The sequence below is a fragment of the Mastacembelus armatus genome, chromosome 10 (genome assembly GCF_900324485.2).
Source record: "Mastacembelus armatus chromosome 10, fMasArm1.2, whole genome shotgun sequence".
Classification (NCBI taxonomy): domain Eukaryota; kingdom Metazoa; phylum Chordata; class Actinopteri; order Synbranchiformes; family Mastacembelidae; genus Mastacembelus; species Mastacembelus armatus.
The window spans coordinates 10,025,056-10,039,148 of NC_046642.1; the positions used below are offsets into that span (position 1 = coordinate 10,025,056).

Consider the following 14,093-nt stretch of genomic DNA (forward strand, 5'->3'; position numbering starts at 1 on the left):
GAAGAAAATGGAGGTAAAGCATGAGAATAAAAACTGCTCTGTGTTTCAGCATGGCCTGTAAAGTTAGTCAACATTGATGGTCTGTACAGAGTCACAATATGAAAGCTCAGACTTGGACTTGAAACAGCATAAAAAAATTAGACTTAAACTTCTCTGGAGTTTTCAGACATGCTGAGTGAGACTTAGACTGAAATTGTTGCATTAGTGAGTTACAACATATCAACATTTTAACTGAGAGATTTTGGAAAAGGATTTGTTCGCTGAGATGGACGAGACCACGATGCAACACGCGGAAACATAAACTGACTGTAATTTCAGAGGACAGCGGTGACTGATGTTTGGCAGGACACTATTTGTCACAGTGGGGGTTGTTGGAGTTTCCTTGTAACCGGAATTAGCTGTGAAGTGCGACCTTGAGGTGTGAACACGAAATACTAAAGGTCCGGCTTTCTTCAAGAAAAAGTCTCTCATACTTTGCACCTCGTTTGCAAGTGAATATCTTAACAAATAAAACGAGATTTACGCGTGATTAGAAACTGCTAGAGTCCCATCATTACAAGTTTGTTTAACATGTTGGATTTTCCATATTAAGTTGGCAAAATCTCAGATTTTCTATCTATAGGACAGGGAGCGAGTGTTTGCAACGACTCATATATAATAGAAAATATCTGCGCGCAATTACGCACAGGCCTTTTGTAGTTAATGCGTTTGTGGACGCGTTGCCACGGTTTATTGCTGGTTCATGCCGCATGTGCAACTGATAGGTCGCGGTGTTAATTTATTCACGGAGGGGAAAACTCGTGTTCACGATAGGCCAACTGTCAGGTGATGACGTGCTGCAGGACAGACGCAAGGGGGACAGCTGGGCCGGCAGCACCGGTCGCTCTTATTTGGATGCAAATCTCCAAGAGTTGAGAAGTTGGCTGACGTCAGGCAGGCTTTAGTATACCTTTACCATCTTGACAACAGAGTCACATCATGTGAGACTGGAGACAGACTGGAACTACGTCGCATTTCGTTTGGACTCTCTCTGGACTATAAAGAGCAGAAGGATTGTTTTAACAGTTCGAGGGCAACAATGTCGCCTTAAAACAAGGCCACATTACCCCCTTTGCTGTTTCTACTATTTTCTATTTTTTGTGAAAATCATGTATGTGGGATACATACTGGATAAGGAAAGCGGTATGTATCACCAAGGCCCAGTGAGAAGATCAAGCATCAATCTGCCCCCTCAGAACTTTGTTTCTACACCTCAGTACCCCGACTTTACTGGATACCATCATGTGCCAAACATGGATACGCACGCACAGTCTGCGGGGAGTTGGGGACCTGCATATGGTGCCCCACGGGAGGACTGGGGTGCATATAGTCTGGGACCACCTAATACTATTCCTACACCCATGAACAACTCATCTCCTGGACAGGTTCCTTACTGCTCCTCTGAATACAGTCATATGCATCCTCCAGGATCTGCGGTGTTACCGCCGCCACCGGAGAATGTTACTGTTGCACAACTTTCTCCTGAAAGAGAGAGACGCAATTCATACCAGTGGATGAGTAAAACTGCGCAATCCTCTTCTACAGGTGAGTTATTATTATTAACATTGCACTAAATTGTGTTATTAGATGAAGCTTTTGTCAGATTTACATAAGAAAAATAGTTTTTGTGCATCTACGTGTTTATCGTTCTCTTTGAGTCTTGTGGGATTTTACGCACAGATATTTTACGCAAAGATTTTTTCTGGCAATTCCATGTTATTTCAAATATGTTTAACAATCAGATTAGTTTAATTACAAACAGGAGTTAAGCATCAAGAAGCTAAAGTCATTGTTGAAAATGTCAAAAATAGAAAATGAATAAGAATTCTGCAGAATTAACTGAACAAGGAGGAGAAACTCTGGTCCCGAGACACTTGCCATATGCGGCCTTCTGACATTTAGGATGATACAGGCTTTATTTCAACAGGCCCCTTTGAACTAATAGTAATAATTGCATCAGATTAGCAGCAGAACAAATCAGTCAAATGTGTCCACGACTGATTTTAATGTCTCATCATTTTGATGGGAAAATGGACCCACAGCTCTGTGCTGTGGAGCTGCTGTATTCTCTCCTGTGGTGGAAATAATAATAAAAAAAGGTGTGAGGAATCGGCGCCAGGCCCAGTTGTGATGTTAATGTCATTATTCCTGGAGATGTGAGGTCGACTTCCCTGCCACATTGTTTGGTGTTTGGAGTGCTATCCGTGTTATACAGGCGGTGGCCTTTGCTTTCAACACCTCTTCACTTTGATATGCACCAACCTCTCTTCCTCTCAAAGAGTTATATTGCCGGAAAGACTGAGGTTTTTCACAGCTATATGACTCCAACGTGGAGCAGTAGGCCTCGAAATTACAGCCTCAAATCCAACATTTAGTATTTTCTTGGCCTGGAATCGAACAGCTCCACTACATTTCACTACTCTTTATATTTATAAAATACACTAGCTGATTTATTTATAGCCGGAGTGTGTGTCTAACACCCCCCCCAGTTTTCTAACATTTGTCATAGTTGACCATTTGCTTTCAAACATACAACAATTGTACAAACGCACATATAAAGTCCAATAGGTCTGTCATTTCCAACCCTTTTATTTGAACGTACATGCTGTCTGGAGGTATTTTCGTGGTAATTTTACATTTTCTCCAGACAATTTTCTTATCTCCTGTGTCGTGTGTTTCTTTTTAACTTGGCAGCGAAGGATCTGACTAGTGGTTGTTTGAAATTCACTGTACTACAGCTGTCATCAAAGCGAGATCAAAAAGCCCAATTTGCGTATCTGTAGACACAGCTAATAGAGATGCCTGCTGCAGATAGGCCGGTGCTGGTATGCAGCCTCCTCCAGTTCAGCCGCTTTTAAAAGATGATCCTAACAACACCAACAGGCAAAATAATATTAACGCTGTATTTGACCTTTTTTTGTGTTCCATTCCCAGGTAAAACAAGAACGAAGGAGAAATACAGGGTAGTGTACACAGACCATCAGAGACTGGAGCTGGAAAAGGAGTTTCATTTCAACAGATACATCACCATCAGGAGGAAATCTGAACTGGCTGTCAACCTCGGGCTGTCGGAAAGACAGGTAGGTATATATAACCGATCAAACACACTTTAACCTGGTCTGTTGTCACTGCAGAAAGATAAAATCATGGATTTAATTATATGAAATATACAGTGTCGTATTTAACATATGGTACTACAGGCGTAGATTAGATTTCACCTAAAACAGGCTTCTTGTAAACGTAGAAAAACATTATGTGTTGCAGACATACATTTACATTTAAAATGTATTTTATCTCTTATTTTGAAGGAATGAATTAATGCAATACACTAAATTTTAAAGGATTATATTATTTGTAATTTCCTGATATTTTGAAATATTCTCGTGGTGCATCGGCAATGTAGGTTTGGATATTTTTGTAATCATGTTGAAAACGCGACAAAATTAAAAACAAAATATGATCTTTTTGTTATTCATTATTTGCAAGATAACCTCTTTATTTTAGTTTGTTATTCTCTACTTAGTTGGAGCAAATAATGGCGTGGAGACTGAATGAGGCAGCCCACACCCCAAAAAAATATTTATCCAGTATTTTTATTGTTGTTTATGAATTGATGTATTTTTATATGCCACTTTATTTTTGTATTCGTTCTATTTATCTGATTTTGTTTATGAAGGGTCGTGAAACAGCATGGAGACTAAATAAGGCAGCCCACACCCAAAATCATTTACTTAATTATTTTTTTCCTTTGCGTGTTTTCAGGTGAAAATCTGGTTTCAGAACCGCAGAGCCAAAGAGAGGAAACTGATCAAGAAGAAGATGGGTCAGTCTGACGGCAGCGGCGGGTCTGTGCACAGTGACCCGGGGTCAGTGAGCCCTCTGCCGGTGCCGGGGTCGCTCAGTCCCACAGACATCCACGGTTCTCTGTATCCTCCACAGGGAATGAACACCTTGCCGTCGATCAGGAATATACAGCAAGTGACTGTGACTCAGTAAAACCCTTCATCCTCAGGACCGTGTAAAATAAGTGAGCACTCCGAAACGCTGACAAGACTCCTGACAGGCAGCCAGAGGATCTGAACTTTCATCCTGAAGCACAAAGCTGTGGATAAACATGTTTTATAGCTACGCAATGCTGGAGGCTCTTGAAATATTGCTTTTTATAGAATAGTTTTAATAACGTGGGGATTCAAAAAGGAAAAAAATCGACGTGTTTCAAACCTAAAAGCTTTAAAGTGTTTGTGAGTTTATAAGATATAAATATCATTTTGTTTTTGTATGTGATGACGTGTATGTGTTTGTGAATAAAATGAGAATTCAGGGACTTTTTAGTGAAGTTTTAAACTGGATTGTACGTAGCTGAGGTCACACTGGACGAACTGGTTTGACTTGGCAAATGATTTACACACATTTTTTCAGCACAGTTTTATCTGCTTTAGTAGCTAAAGCATGGGACTCCTGTTTGATGGCAAAATGTAAATAAAAGGCTTTTTCTTTTATCTAATTAGTGAAGTTTGAGTTTTGTGCCCTTTGGGTTAAAATTCGTTTTAGTTTTGTATTAAAAGTTGCTTGAAATTCTCCCAGTCACCTAGAAAAGCAGAAAATGCCCAGAGTACAGACCTATAGGGCTATAGGCTCTGCTGCTGCTTTTCAGACTGTGTTATATTGTCTGATCAATCCATCTACTGTTTAGTTAGGCCTGTATGGAGGCTATTCAAAATTACCTCATATTTAATTGTTTAATTCCCTGGAATCACACAGTAGCAACATAAGGACACAAAACCTTGCTTCACATTTTGCATAAGCCTGGCCTGTCGTCACTTCTCTCTGAAGCTGCCAAAAAAGAGAGAGAAAAACAGCAGCTCATAAATGAATAGCTGTCAAAGTCAAGGGTTTCCAGTTGTAGTGAGTGTTTCTTTACTGTAGGTCTATATTTGCATCAGATTTCACTATAGTAAAATATAGGCCTCAATAGGACTAACCTATAGGGCCGTTTTAATCCTAAATAAAACAGGCAGAGCATTAAAAACAGAAAAAGTCATGTGTTTTTTTAGATCACAGTGTAGGGTTCATGTGTAATCAGCTGAGGTGGCAGGCTAATTGTCAGGTGGCTAGACTGGCTGTTTTAGGAAGATGACTTTTCCTGACTTTGACCTGCTCTGGCACCCATGACTAATAACCTAATTGATTATTGTGCCAAATGCGGAGTGTTAGACAACCTGCCATTACTCTGACAGACCAGTCTAATCTGCTGCTGACATGAGAGACACACTAATGCTGATCCTTTCTGCACAGGTGTATCTGAACACATTAGCGCTATTTTCAAACTCGGGCTTGGCGCGCACGTCTGGGTGACCGTGCGCGCTCCCGCAGGAGACGTAATGAGCGTCTTACTACCCAACATGGCGGACTTTGATACCATTTATGAGTTAGAAGACGAAGAGGATGAGCATGTAGTGAGCGAGGAACACCTGCCCAGATACTGCCCGGAGCCCGTGGTCATGCGAGGGGCAGGACATATCACAGTGTAAGCTGAGCCGCGTTGGTCGCTTCTGTCCGCCAGGAGCTCGCTTTCTTTTCCTTTAGCCAGTTTAGCCGATGCTAACCTGTTAGCTAACGCAAATCACAACAACTAACAGTTAGCCTTAGTACAACATTAACTGACGTTAACAGGTGTGTGTCCCCATGACAACCGGTAGTTAAGGGTAACTTCACGTTTATCGTGGTGTGTCGTTAACGTTAGCTGTAACGTTGTCACCGTGCAGACCAATGCACCGTCATTAGCGGTGTGTAGTTAACACGCAGTATTATGGAGTGGTGGAAAGTAATTCAGTTCATTTACTGAAGTACCACTTTGAGGTACTTGTACTCCTGAGTAGTTCCCTATTGCTGTACTTTATACTTCCACTGCTTGTATTTCAGACTGTACATTTTACTTCACAGTTGTTGAAGGTGCTAGTTACTTGTAGAGCGTCAACGATTAGCAACGACTGAAAAAAGGACAAATATATTGAAAATTGATTGTTTCAGTCATTTAAATCATCTTTTTCCTCCTCAGAAATGTTGTTTTCACGTCACATCTGTGTAAACTAAATATTTTGGGGTGTTTCTACTTTTTGTCCATGAAGGCAAAGACTTTTTTGACCATTGCTTGTTTTGATATTACATTACATTATTAGGCACGTTAATCAATAATAAATAGAATTAAATATAAATATAATTTGCTGCTGTCCTACATTTGGATTAAAATATTAACATTAATATTAATATTAATATGCTTATTGAACACATTTTAGGCGCCTTACAAAAATGGCTCCTTGTTTTAGGTTTCAGATATTACATGTTTAACCAATGTGTGTTTTCCATTTTAAACCCCACTAGTTTGGTGGGCAGAGAGTTAAAATTCAATATTTTACAGAAAGTAAAAAGTGCAGGAAAAAAACAGTCCAACAAATCACTTAACAAAAATATTTTAAGCATAACTTTGAGTTTCTCTTTCACTTATCTCCTCATGACCTCTCAGATTTATTTGGTGACCCTCTTGGAAGGGCCCAATCCCTAGACTGGGAGCCACTAGTCTAAACCAGCTAAATGTATAGAAAGTTGTTAAAACTAGGTCCTGGACCAGCTTCAATAGGAAAATGATGTTCATGTATTGATGCTGGAGTTTAAAAAAAAAAGTATAATGTTATCATTTATCAGTCACTAGAGTTCAAGTACTTTTACTTTTGATGTACAGTTCTTTTATAATTAAATGCAGTGCTGAATGCAGGAGTCTTACCTGTAATAGAGTATTTTTATGTTGTTGTATTAGTACTTGTAAAGTTTTTAAACCCTTTTTCCACCGCAGTTAAGTTATCTGCCGAATCAACACAATAGGAACAGTTTAAGTTTCTAGGTTCATCACTGGTTACGTAAAATTGATTTATCCAAGTACATTATCATGTGTTAAACAGCGTATTATTGATTAATCTGATGAATATATTGTCAGGTAGTTATTTTTTTATTTTGTTTATAAAATGTAGAAATGTAGTGAGAAATACTTCCTACAGCTTGTGAAGGTATTTAGATTGTTCTTTTTTTTTTGACCAGCTGACTGTTTATTGTATAATATGATATACTAAGGCATCAGATTCTAATCTTTGAGAGTGTGGAATCAGTTTTCCTGAAAAATGACTGAAACAATGACTCAATTATCACAATAAAATTAAACTGACTCACAGCTGATTAACAGCTGGAAACTTCATCTGGCTCCTTTGGCAACCTTGCACGTGGATGCTATTAATGAAGAAAGAGGTCGATCGATATTAAAACACAATCACATTTGTTACTGTTCACATGGGGATTGTTATTATCAAGCTTTAGCTGTCTATTCAAATCACATAACTGAAAACAACTTCTCAGTAAAGCTAAGTATAAGGAGAAATATTACCATCATTGGAGTCATTGTCATGGTGCTCAGCACACAGCTGAGAGCAGAACAATACTGCTAAGGTGCCCAGTGAGAACTGCACAAAAAGATGAGCATAAACAGTACATGCATATTTCTCCCTGGGTTCTACATGGATATCAAAATATTCTGACTACAAATGGTCTTTGCTATAAAAGCTTGAGCCTGTGAACAGACCTGTGTATATGTAGTAATGACAAGAAGGTTTAAGCTCTAAAATGAGGTTTCTTTATGTGAATGTCACATCAAGTCTGCAATGGCAAGTGTTCATCAGTGAACACTGGCCAGAACAGTGAAATAGGACCTGACTTTAAGTAAGCTTGAAAGTGTAACCTTTTTTTTTTATTTTTAGTTGACTTAAAGTGATTGTATTTCATAATTCATAGAAAAATATTTTTACTGTGCCATTCATTAGTAGTTGTAATTTAACTGAATGTCATCCGTCTCCTAATGCCAAATTAAATTTAAAAAACTTGAATAAATAGTTTGTGAATATGTTGTTTTTAATGAAACAATATATTTTGTCTCTTGCTCTGGATAGTTTTTGTTGTTCTCACATTCAGAGCAGTAGGATATGTTGTACTTAGTACATTTTTAATCACCATTTCAATACTAACATTATGGGGGTTTTTTTGTTTTCTTTTTTTCCCAGGTTTGGACTGAGCAACAGATTTGACACAGAATTTCCCTCTGTTCTCACGGGAAAGGTACATTTGCTTTTTAGTTTTCTTGCACTTCAGTCTCGTGTGCTTCTTTCTGTTCAATTCCAAGTGGGAAGAATTAAGTAATTAAAGCCACAGTGATTCTATTGTTCTGTTGGGCTTTTAACAGCCCCAGCTTCCCCATACCGCCCCATTCAAGCCTCTCTAAGTGTTTTTGATCTGGTGGAGATGCATTTCAAGGAAAGCACCACTGTGTTTAGAAAAGAGCCTGAATGTGCTGCTGTCCAGCTCTGTAAATGTGTAAGCCATCTATGGACCTCAGTTGACGGGGACCCCGGTGTTTTGGAGGGTCCAGCTCTAGGTGATAAAATAATGAAATGAAGACTCTGCTGTAGACAAGAAAGGAAAGCTTCCTGGGTCGGACGCAGAAACACAAAAAGGCTGCAGGGGTAAGAGCAGGCCGAGGGAAGTGTGGGGCAATAAAAAGTACCTTCAGTATTGTGACCCAGGGTGACGTGATGGATGAGGTCACAATTATGATGATTGAAGGGTGCAGATCAGGCCCTGCTGGGCTTTATTCTGAGGTCTTTGGCTGTTTGCAAAGAGACCTTTGCATCCTGTCATAAAAGATTACGACCCCTGTTTTATGGCGTACAGACTCAGAGAGGAATGAGCATCCATTCAAGTTGTTTGGTCGGCGCTGCCACAGGCACTGAGCTTATCTCTGCTTTTGAGTCCCTCCTTGCCTTGAACACTCTAGAGTTTGGTTAGCAAGTCAGAGGCTTAGTATTTAGAGATGTCATCTCATCTCTGGACAACATCTGCAAAGATCTACCTGTTAGTTTTCTAAGCTCTTTGATCTTTATGTACAGGTTTCTTCTGTGCAATTAGGAATCTTTTATGTCAGCACCACAAAGAAACACTTAAAATGTCCCATTCTCTTTTTGCTCTTAGCTATTTAGTTCATGCTCACATTTTCTGATCATTTCCCCCACTTTAAACACCCTCACTGAACTTTTTATTTTGGTGTACATACAGCCATACTTTATCTTTTTTAGGTAGCACCAGAGGAATTCAAAACCAGCATCAGCAGGGTGAATGCTTGTTTGAAGAAGAACTTGCCTGTGAATGTGAAGTGGCTTCTTTGCGGCTGCCTGTGTTGTTGCTGTACAGTGGGCTGCAGCCTATGGCCTGTTATCTGCCTCAACAAGAGGGTAAGACCCAGACCTCCTGTGACACAAGTTGGACAGTTTAATTCTCCCTTACATCAGCGCTCATTACTCAGGTCTGTTTTAGCAATTCAGCCCCATTGGTCTTAGTGTGGTGGGTAATAACAAGGCTAGTTCAATTAGTAGCTCTGTGTAAAAATGACTCACTGTGCTACACAGCTCCCGTCCTGCGTAGCTCAAGAGTGTGTCATTTAAAAGTGAGGTTACCACTCAGAATTACTGACAACAAAGTGGAAATTACTTGTAAATTGGGAGTTCAGTCCATAAATCTTAACACTGTGGCTGTTTACTATTATCTGTGAAAGTGTAAAATGGAGTAATGAGTATTCTGCTGCTCACATTAATGCACACGGATGTGTTTTGTGGTCCAACAGACAAGACGGTCTATTCAGAAGTTGTTAGAGTGGGAAAATAACCGATTATACCACAAGGTAAGAAACTTGACAAATTGCACCTGTGTGAAAGTGCTTAATTGTCTGTGTCAATGCGCAATGTAGGTTAAGTATCATCATGATGGATAATGACCATTAATCTGTTTTGTAAACTCATAAGCTACAGCACAAGTGCCTCAAAGCTGTTTGAGTCCGATCTGGTGCACAGGGTCTGAGAGGGCCGTGAGGTCAGTAGTAAAATGCCGTGTTAATTTTGTTTTGTCTCGCAGCAACAAATTACAGCTAGTAGCTGTGCAAAGGCATAAAAGAAGCTCTTCAGGGTTTCTGGCCATGGTTTGACCCCAGCAAGACCAGACAGCTCTTCTCCCAAATTCTCCTGACACTGAAGAGGAGATTTCAGACAGATTTCCCTTTTGTGTGTATGTCTGTGTTGAGTGTGTGTGTCTGCAGAGGATGATAAAGATGTTTAATGATCATGTCTGTCTTCTCTCCTCTCGTCAGCTGGGACTGCACTGGAAGCTCAGTAAAAGAAAATGTGAAAGCAGTAATATGATGGAATATGTAAGTAGGCTGTCACAACCACACAACTATAAATGACTGGATTATTGCATAACTTCAGTGCAACTAACACAATGGCTGAAATTAGAGTTTCTGCTCATTACTGATAAATCTACAGATTATCTTTTTCAATAAAAAAAACAATTTGGGCTCTGAAATCTCAGAAAATCATTTAAATAACATGCAATTTCCTATTTACTAATGTGATTTCATTAAACATCTTATGTTTGAGAAACAGTAAAAAAGAAAACAAAACATAGTATGTTTGCTGTTTTATATAGGTGGAAAGCATCAAATACCCTAAAATATAAAGCAGCAGCAGATGTTTGGTATTTTTGTTTGAAGAATGACTGAAATGATTGATTAACAAACCAGTTGAAGATGAATTTTTAACTTTATTTACACATTTCCTATGATTTCTTAGAGAGGATATGATATTTAAATGTAGATTTATAGGGACATTTCTCAAAAGGATAATTTAGTCAAGTGGGCATTTCTAAAAAAGTTGTAAAACAGAAAGCTCAGTAAAATGTGTAATTTAAAGTGTCAATGTTGAGTTTAATCAGTGTACGGCAGGTCATTAAAACGTGTCTTCAGAGAAAAGACAAAATGATTATTGGAAATGCACAACCATTTATAAACACAATACCATTTACTGAACTAATAACTTTATCCATGCCTACGTACTAGAAATGAATGTTTATTTAGTACAACATAATTTTCCCAAGTTTTGTTATGGTAAAAACGAGATGGATGTGGATGCCAGCTGTACATAGTACAGCACTCTGACACCAAAGACAAGGGGTTCAGATTTAGATACATGTGGTGAGGGTTAGGTTAAAGCAACAGAAACTGCTTAGGGACTTTTAAAAAACCAGACCACAATCTTTCTGTTATGATAACCAGGTGCTGCCAGTGCTTAACATAGGCACAGAAAAGTTTACTAATGCTGTTGTCGGTATGAGTAGGATACACATTGTTCTGCAGGATCAGATGTTTTGGCTGAAAAACAAAATATCACAGCAAGAAAAATGTTACTGAGCTGTTCAGTTTAAAAGTTTGTCAGATACAGTAATTATCATCTCCTCATGTTGAAAGAAATTCTATTAAAATACTAAATACATTTATTTCTGGTTCTGTTTAACACGATTATGTGTAGAAGTCTTGCAGTGGTCCTGAAAGATAATTAGTTTTGTCCTTTTTCTCTCTGTAGGTGATTCTTATAGAATTCTTACCCAAATATCCTATATTCCGACCGGACTGACGAGGCTGTTAGCAGACTGGACGTGTGACCCTTGAATCTTATCCTTAGTGCCTTGTATATACCGTATGTTGGAATAAGGGTCTGCACTGGTGTCTGTCGTGACGACCCTGTACATCTCCCAGTACCTTGTACATTAGAATTTGCAACACTGTCACTTTGCTTTAGAGCAGATTTTGCACATTTTCCCGACAGAACTCAACGTGTCCCCATTGTTGCACTCTGATGTGTTTTTGTTACATGTGACAAACAAGTGCATTTACCCCAAAGAACCATCAACCCATATCCCATCTATTATATCAGTAATCCCTTGCAAAGAATGTGATGCCTCCACCTTCCTTAACTTTCCTTGCCTTATGTATATTTATAAAAAAAAAAAAAAAAAAACTACATGTAAAAGGAGGAGGAAGGCACCGGGTAATTCAACAAGTCTGTAGGTTCAGATGCTGTTTGTTGGGTTTCCTCTCTTTGAATTAAACTCTTTGCAAATAGATGGGATGGTTGGAATTGCCTAACGTACAGTGTACATCATCACCCTGCGTTTCTTTCTTCACATTTAACCCTCTGTACATGGGAACTAGCTAGTAAAACAACTTGACGTGTAAATACCATGTTAGAATAAGCTGTACAGTGGTATACCATTGTTTACATAAAGTTACTTAGCTCTTTAGTTTTTTTGCCAATATATTGCTGTACCATAGTTTTGATGAATGAAAGATGTCTATGTACCTTTCTAGTTTATATGGACCTGTTTACCTTGTAAGCCATATAGTTACAATGTACATGATGCCAGACGTAGGATTGATTATTGCACTTGAGCCCAGAGGAAAGTCAGGATTTCTTATGATAATGCATCCTGAATATATATCCAGTGACAACAGCAGTGCATTTAACCATGAGGTTTTTTGCCAATGAAGATGACATTGTGATGACAGGTCATCTGTCAAAGCTGGAGATAGTTGCATCTCTGATAATGATTCGAGCTCTGCACCTCCACTCATATATTTCTATTTTGTTGAAGTTATCCAAAATTTGCATTCATTTTATACTTTTGTACTCTTCCCTGTGCTGTGTTTGGTCCTCTCAGTGTATTAGGAAGCACACACATCAGTAGATCGTGGTATACTGAGCAGATGGTTCCTTTGTTTCAGTCATTTTGTCCAGTGTTATTTTCCTGATTCTCACTCAAAAGATTGCTGCATTGTGTTGTATTAGAGTGCCTCTGGAATAGTTGACGAACCACACAGAAGTACAGGTTGAAATCTGTTCTGTTGTACAAAAGAGATTTTAAATCCTCCTCCCAGTATTGTCCCTGTTACAATTCTTGTAAATGTTTGTCATGATGACCTAATCCCTATGGAGAGAGAAAATAAATTGTCAATTTTGATTTTTCTTTGCACTGGTTTCCTTTTCATTTCACAAGACAGGGTTCATTCTCCTACAGCCTGCCATCCCATTACCAGAAATGTGGCTGTCTGTCATGTTTAACAAGGTGTGGAATTGCTAAGTTTAACAGGGCCGCCTGCGATTCCTTGACATGTTTATAAAACTCAGGAATGCTCTTACGTTAATCTGCTGCAGGTCTCTATTGTTGTGGATCAGTGGTGAGAGAACAGAAAATACTGGGCCTTGTTTCTACTGTATCTCACTACACCCCCATTCCCTTAAATACTGGGGAGGTGGGCTTCACTGGGGCTTGTTTTATGGTCCTTTGTGTTTTTGTTTTCACATTGTCTTTCCCAGTTTAGACTCACATTTTAGAAACCCTTTCCAGCACTGATGTTCTAGTAGTTGAAGCCCAAGTAGCTTCTAGGTTTAGTTCATGTAGGCAGGAATTATTATTGGTTAATTTACATTAAAAGCAAATAATTGATTATAATGTGAGAAGCTTTAGCTGTAGCATTTGACATTCAACATGCATGAACATGATCATATTCTGCTAATTTATGCTTGGTTACTATTCACAGGGGTGGGAAGTTACTCAAGTACTGCACTTAAGTATATATTTTAGGTATTTGTAATTTACTTCTGATCTATGCTGCACTAGATGTTAGTGGGAAATATTGCCCCAATACTTCACTAGTTTTTACTTGCACATAAAAAAAAAATCCTTGTGTATTATTTTAGACACAGGCCCTGCACACTCACACAGGTGATTTGATAGACCTGCTCAGGTTGTTGTATTGCACAGGGTTTACTTCAGGTCATGACATAACAATGATAAAGCTGCAGCACTTGTTCTGCAACTAACTGAACAGGAGAGCCCCTGAAGTGCTTCCATTTTGCACAAGATAACACTGTACATGCAAGACAAATTTTGCATAGTAAGAACTACTTTGAAAGCAGGACTTGTGGCAGTGGGTTTTACTGCTTAAGTAAAGGGTATAAATGCTTCTTCCACTGGCTATTTGTTACTGCATAGCAGTGACATAACATTGACTTTCTGCTAATATGTGACTTCATACTATTTGTTGCATCTGTGAGAAATGTGTCTCAGTGCAG

The 14,093-nt window shown here is 38.8% G+C and overlaps 2 protein-coding genes across 2 annotated transcripts; both read left to right on the forward strand.

The window, feature by feature from the left end:
- The first annotated feature begins 1,145 nt into the window (after positions 1 to 1,145).
- On the forward strand, positions 1,146 to 4,040 carry cdx4 (caudal type homeobox 4). Its single transcript, XM_026330763.1, has 3 exons — positions 1,146 to 1,584; positions 2,974 to 3,119; positions 3,802 to 4,040. Exons 1-3 carry the CDS (start codon positions 1,149 to 1,151, stop codon positions 4,033 to 4,035), a joined length of 816 nt encoding a protein of 271 aa, XP_026186548.1. The 5' UTR covers positions 1,146 to 1,148; the 3' UTR covers positions 4,036 to 4,040.
- A 1,380-nt stretch (positions 4,041 to 5,420) lies between these two features.
- chic1 (cysteine-rich hydrophobic domain 1) lies at positions 5,421 to 12,978 on the forward strand. The gene is made up of 6 exons (XM_026330857.1): positions 5,421 to 5,566; positions 8,142 to 8,196; positions 9,210 to 9,365; positions 9,755 to 9,811; positions 10,274 to 10,333; positions 11,544 to 12,978. The coding sequence occupies exons 1-6, from the start codon at positions 5,421 to 5,423 to the stop codon at positions 11,592 to 11,594; spliced, it is 525 nt and encodes a 174-aa protein (XP_026186642.1). The 3' UTR covers positions 11,595 to 12,978.
- Positions 12,979 to 14,093: the final 1,115 nt, after the last annotated feature.

Coding starts and splice junctions, on each gene's coding strand:
- cdx4 (XM_026330763.1), top strand. CDS start 1,149: ATGTATGTGGGATACATACTGGATAAGGAAAGCGGTATGTATCACCAA. Junction 1,585..2,973: donor TGCGCAATCCTCTTCTACAG/GTGAGTTATTAT, acceptor TTCCATTCCCAG/GTAAAACAAGAACGAAGGAG. Junction 3,120..3,801: donor TCGGGCTGTCGGAAAGACAG/GTAGGTATATAT, acceptor GCGTGTTTTCAG/GTGAAAATCTGGTTTCAGAA.
- chic1 (XM_026330857.1), top strand. CDS start 5,421: ATGAGCGTCTTACTACCCAACATGGCGGACTTTGATACCATTTATGAG. Junction 5,567..8,141: donor GGGGCAGGACATATCACAGT/GTAAGCTGAGCC, acceptor TTTTTTTCCCAG/GTTTGGACTGAGCAACAGAT. Junction 9,366..9,754: donor TTATCTGCCTCAACAAGAGG/GTAAGACCCAGA, acceptor GTGGTCCAACAG/ACAAGACGGTCTATTCAGAA.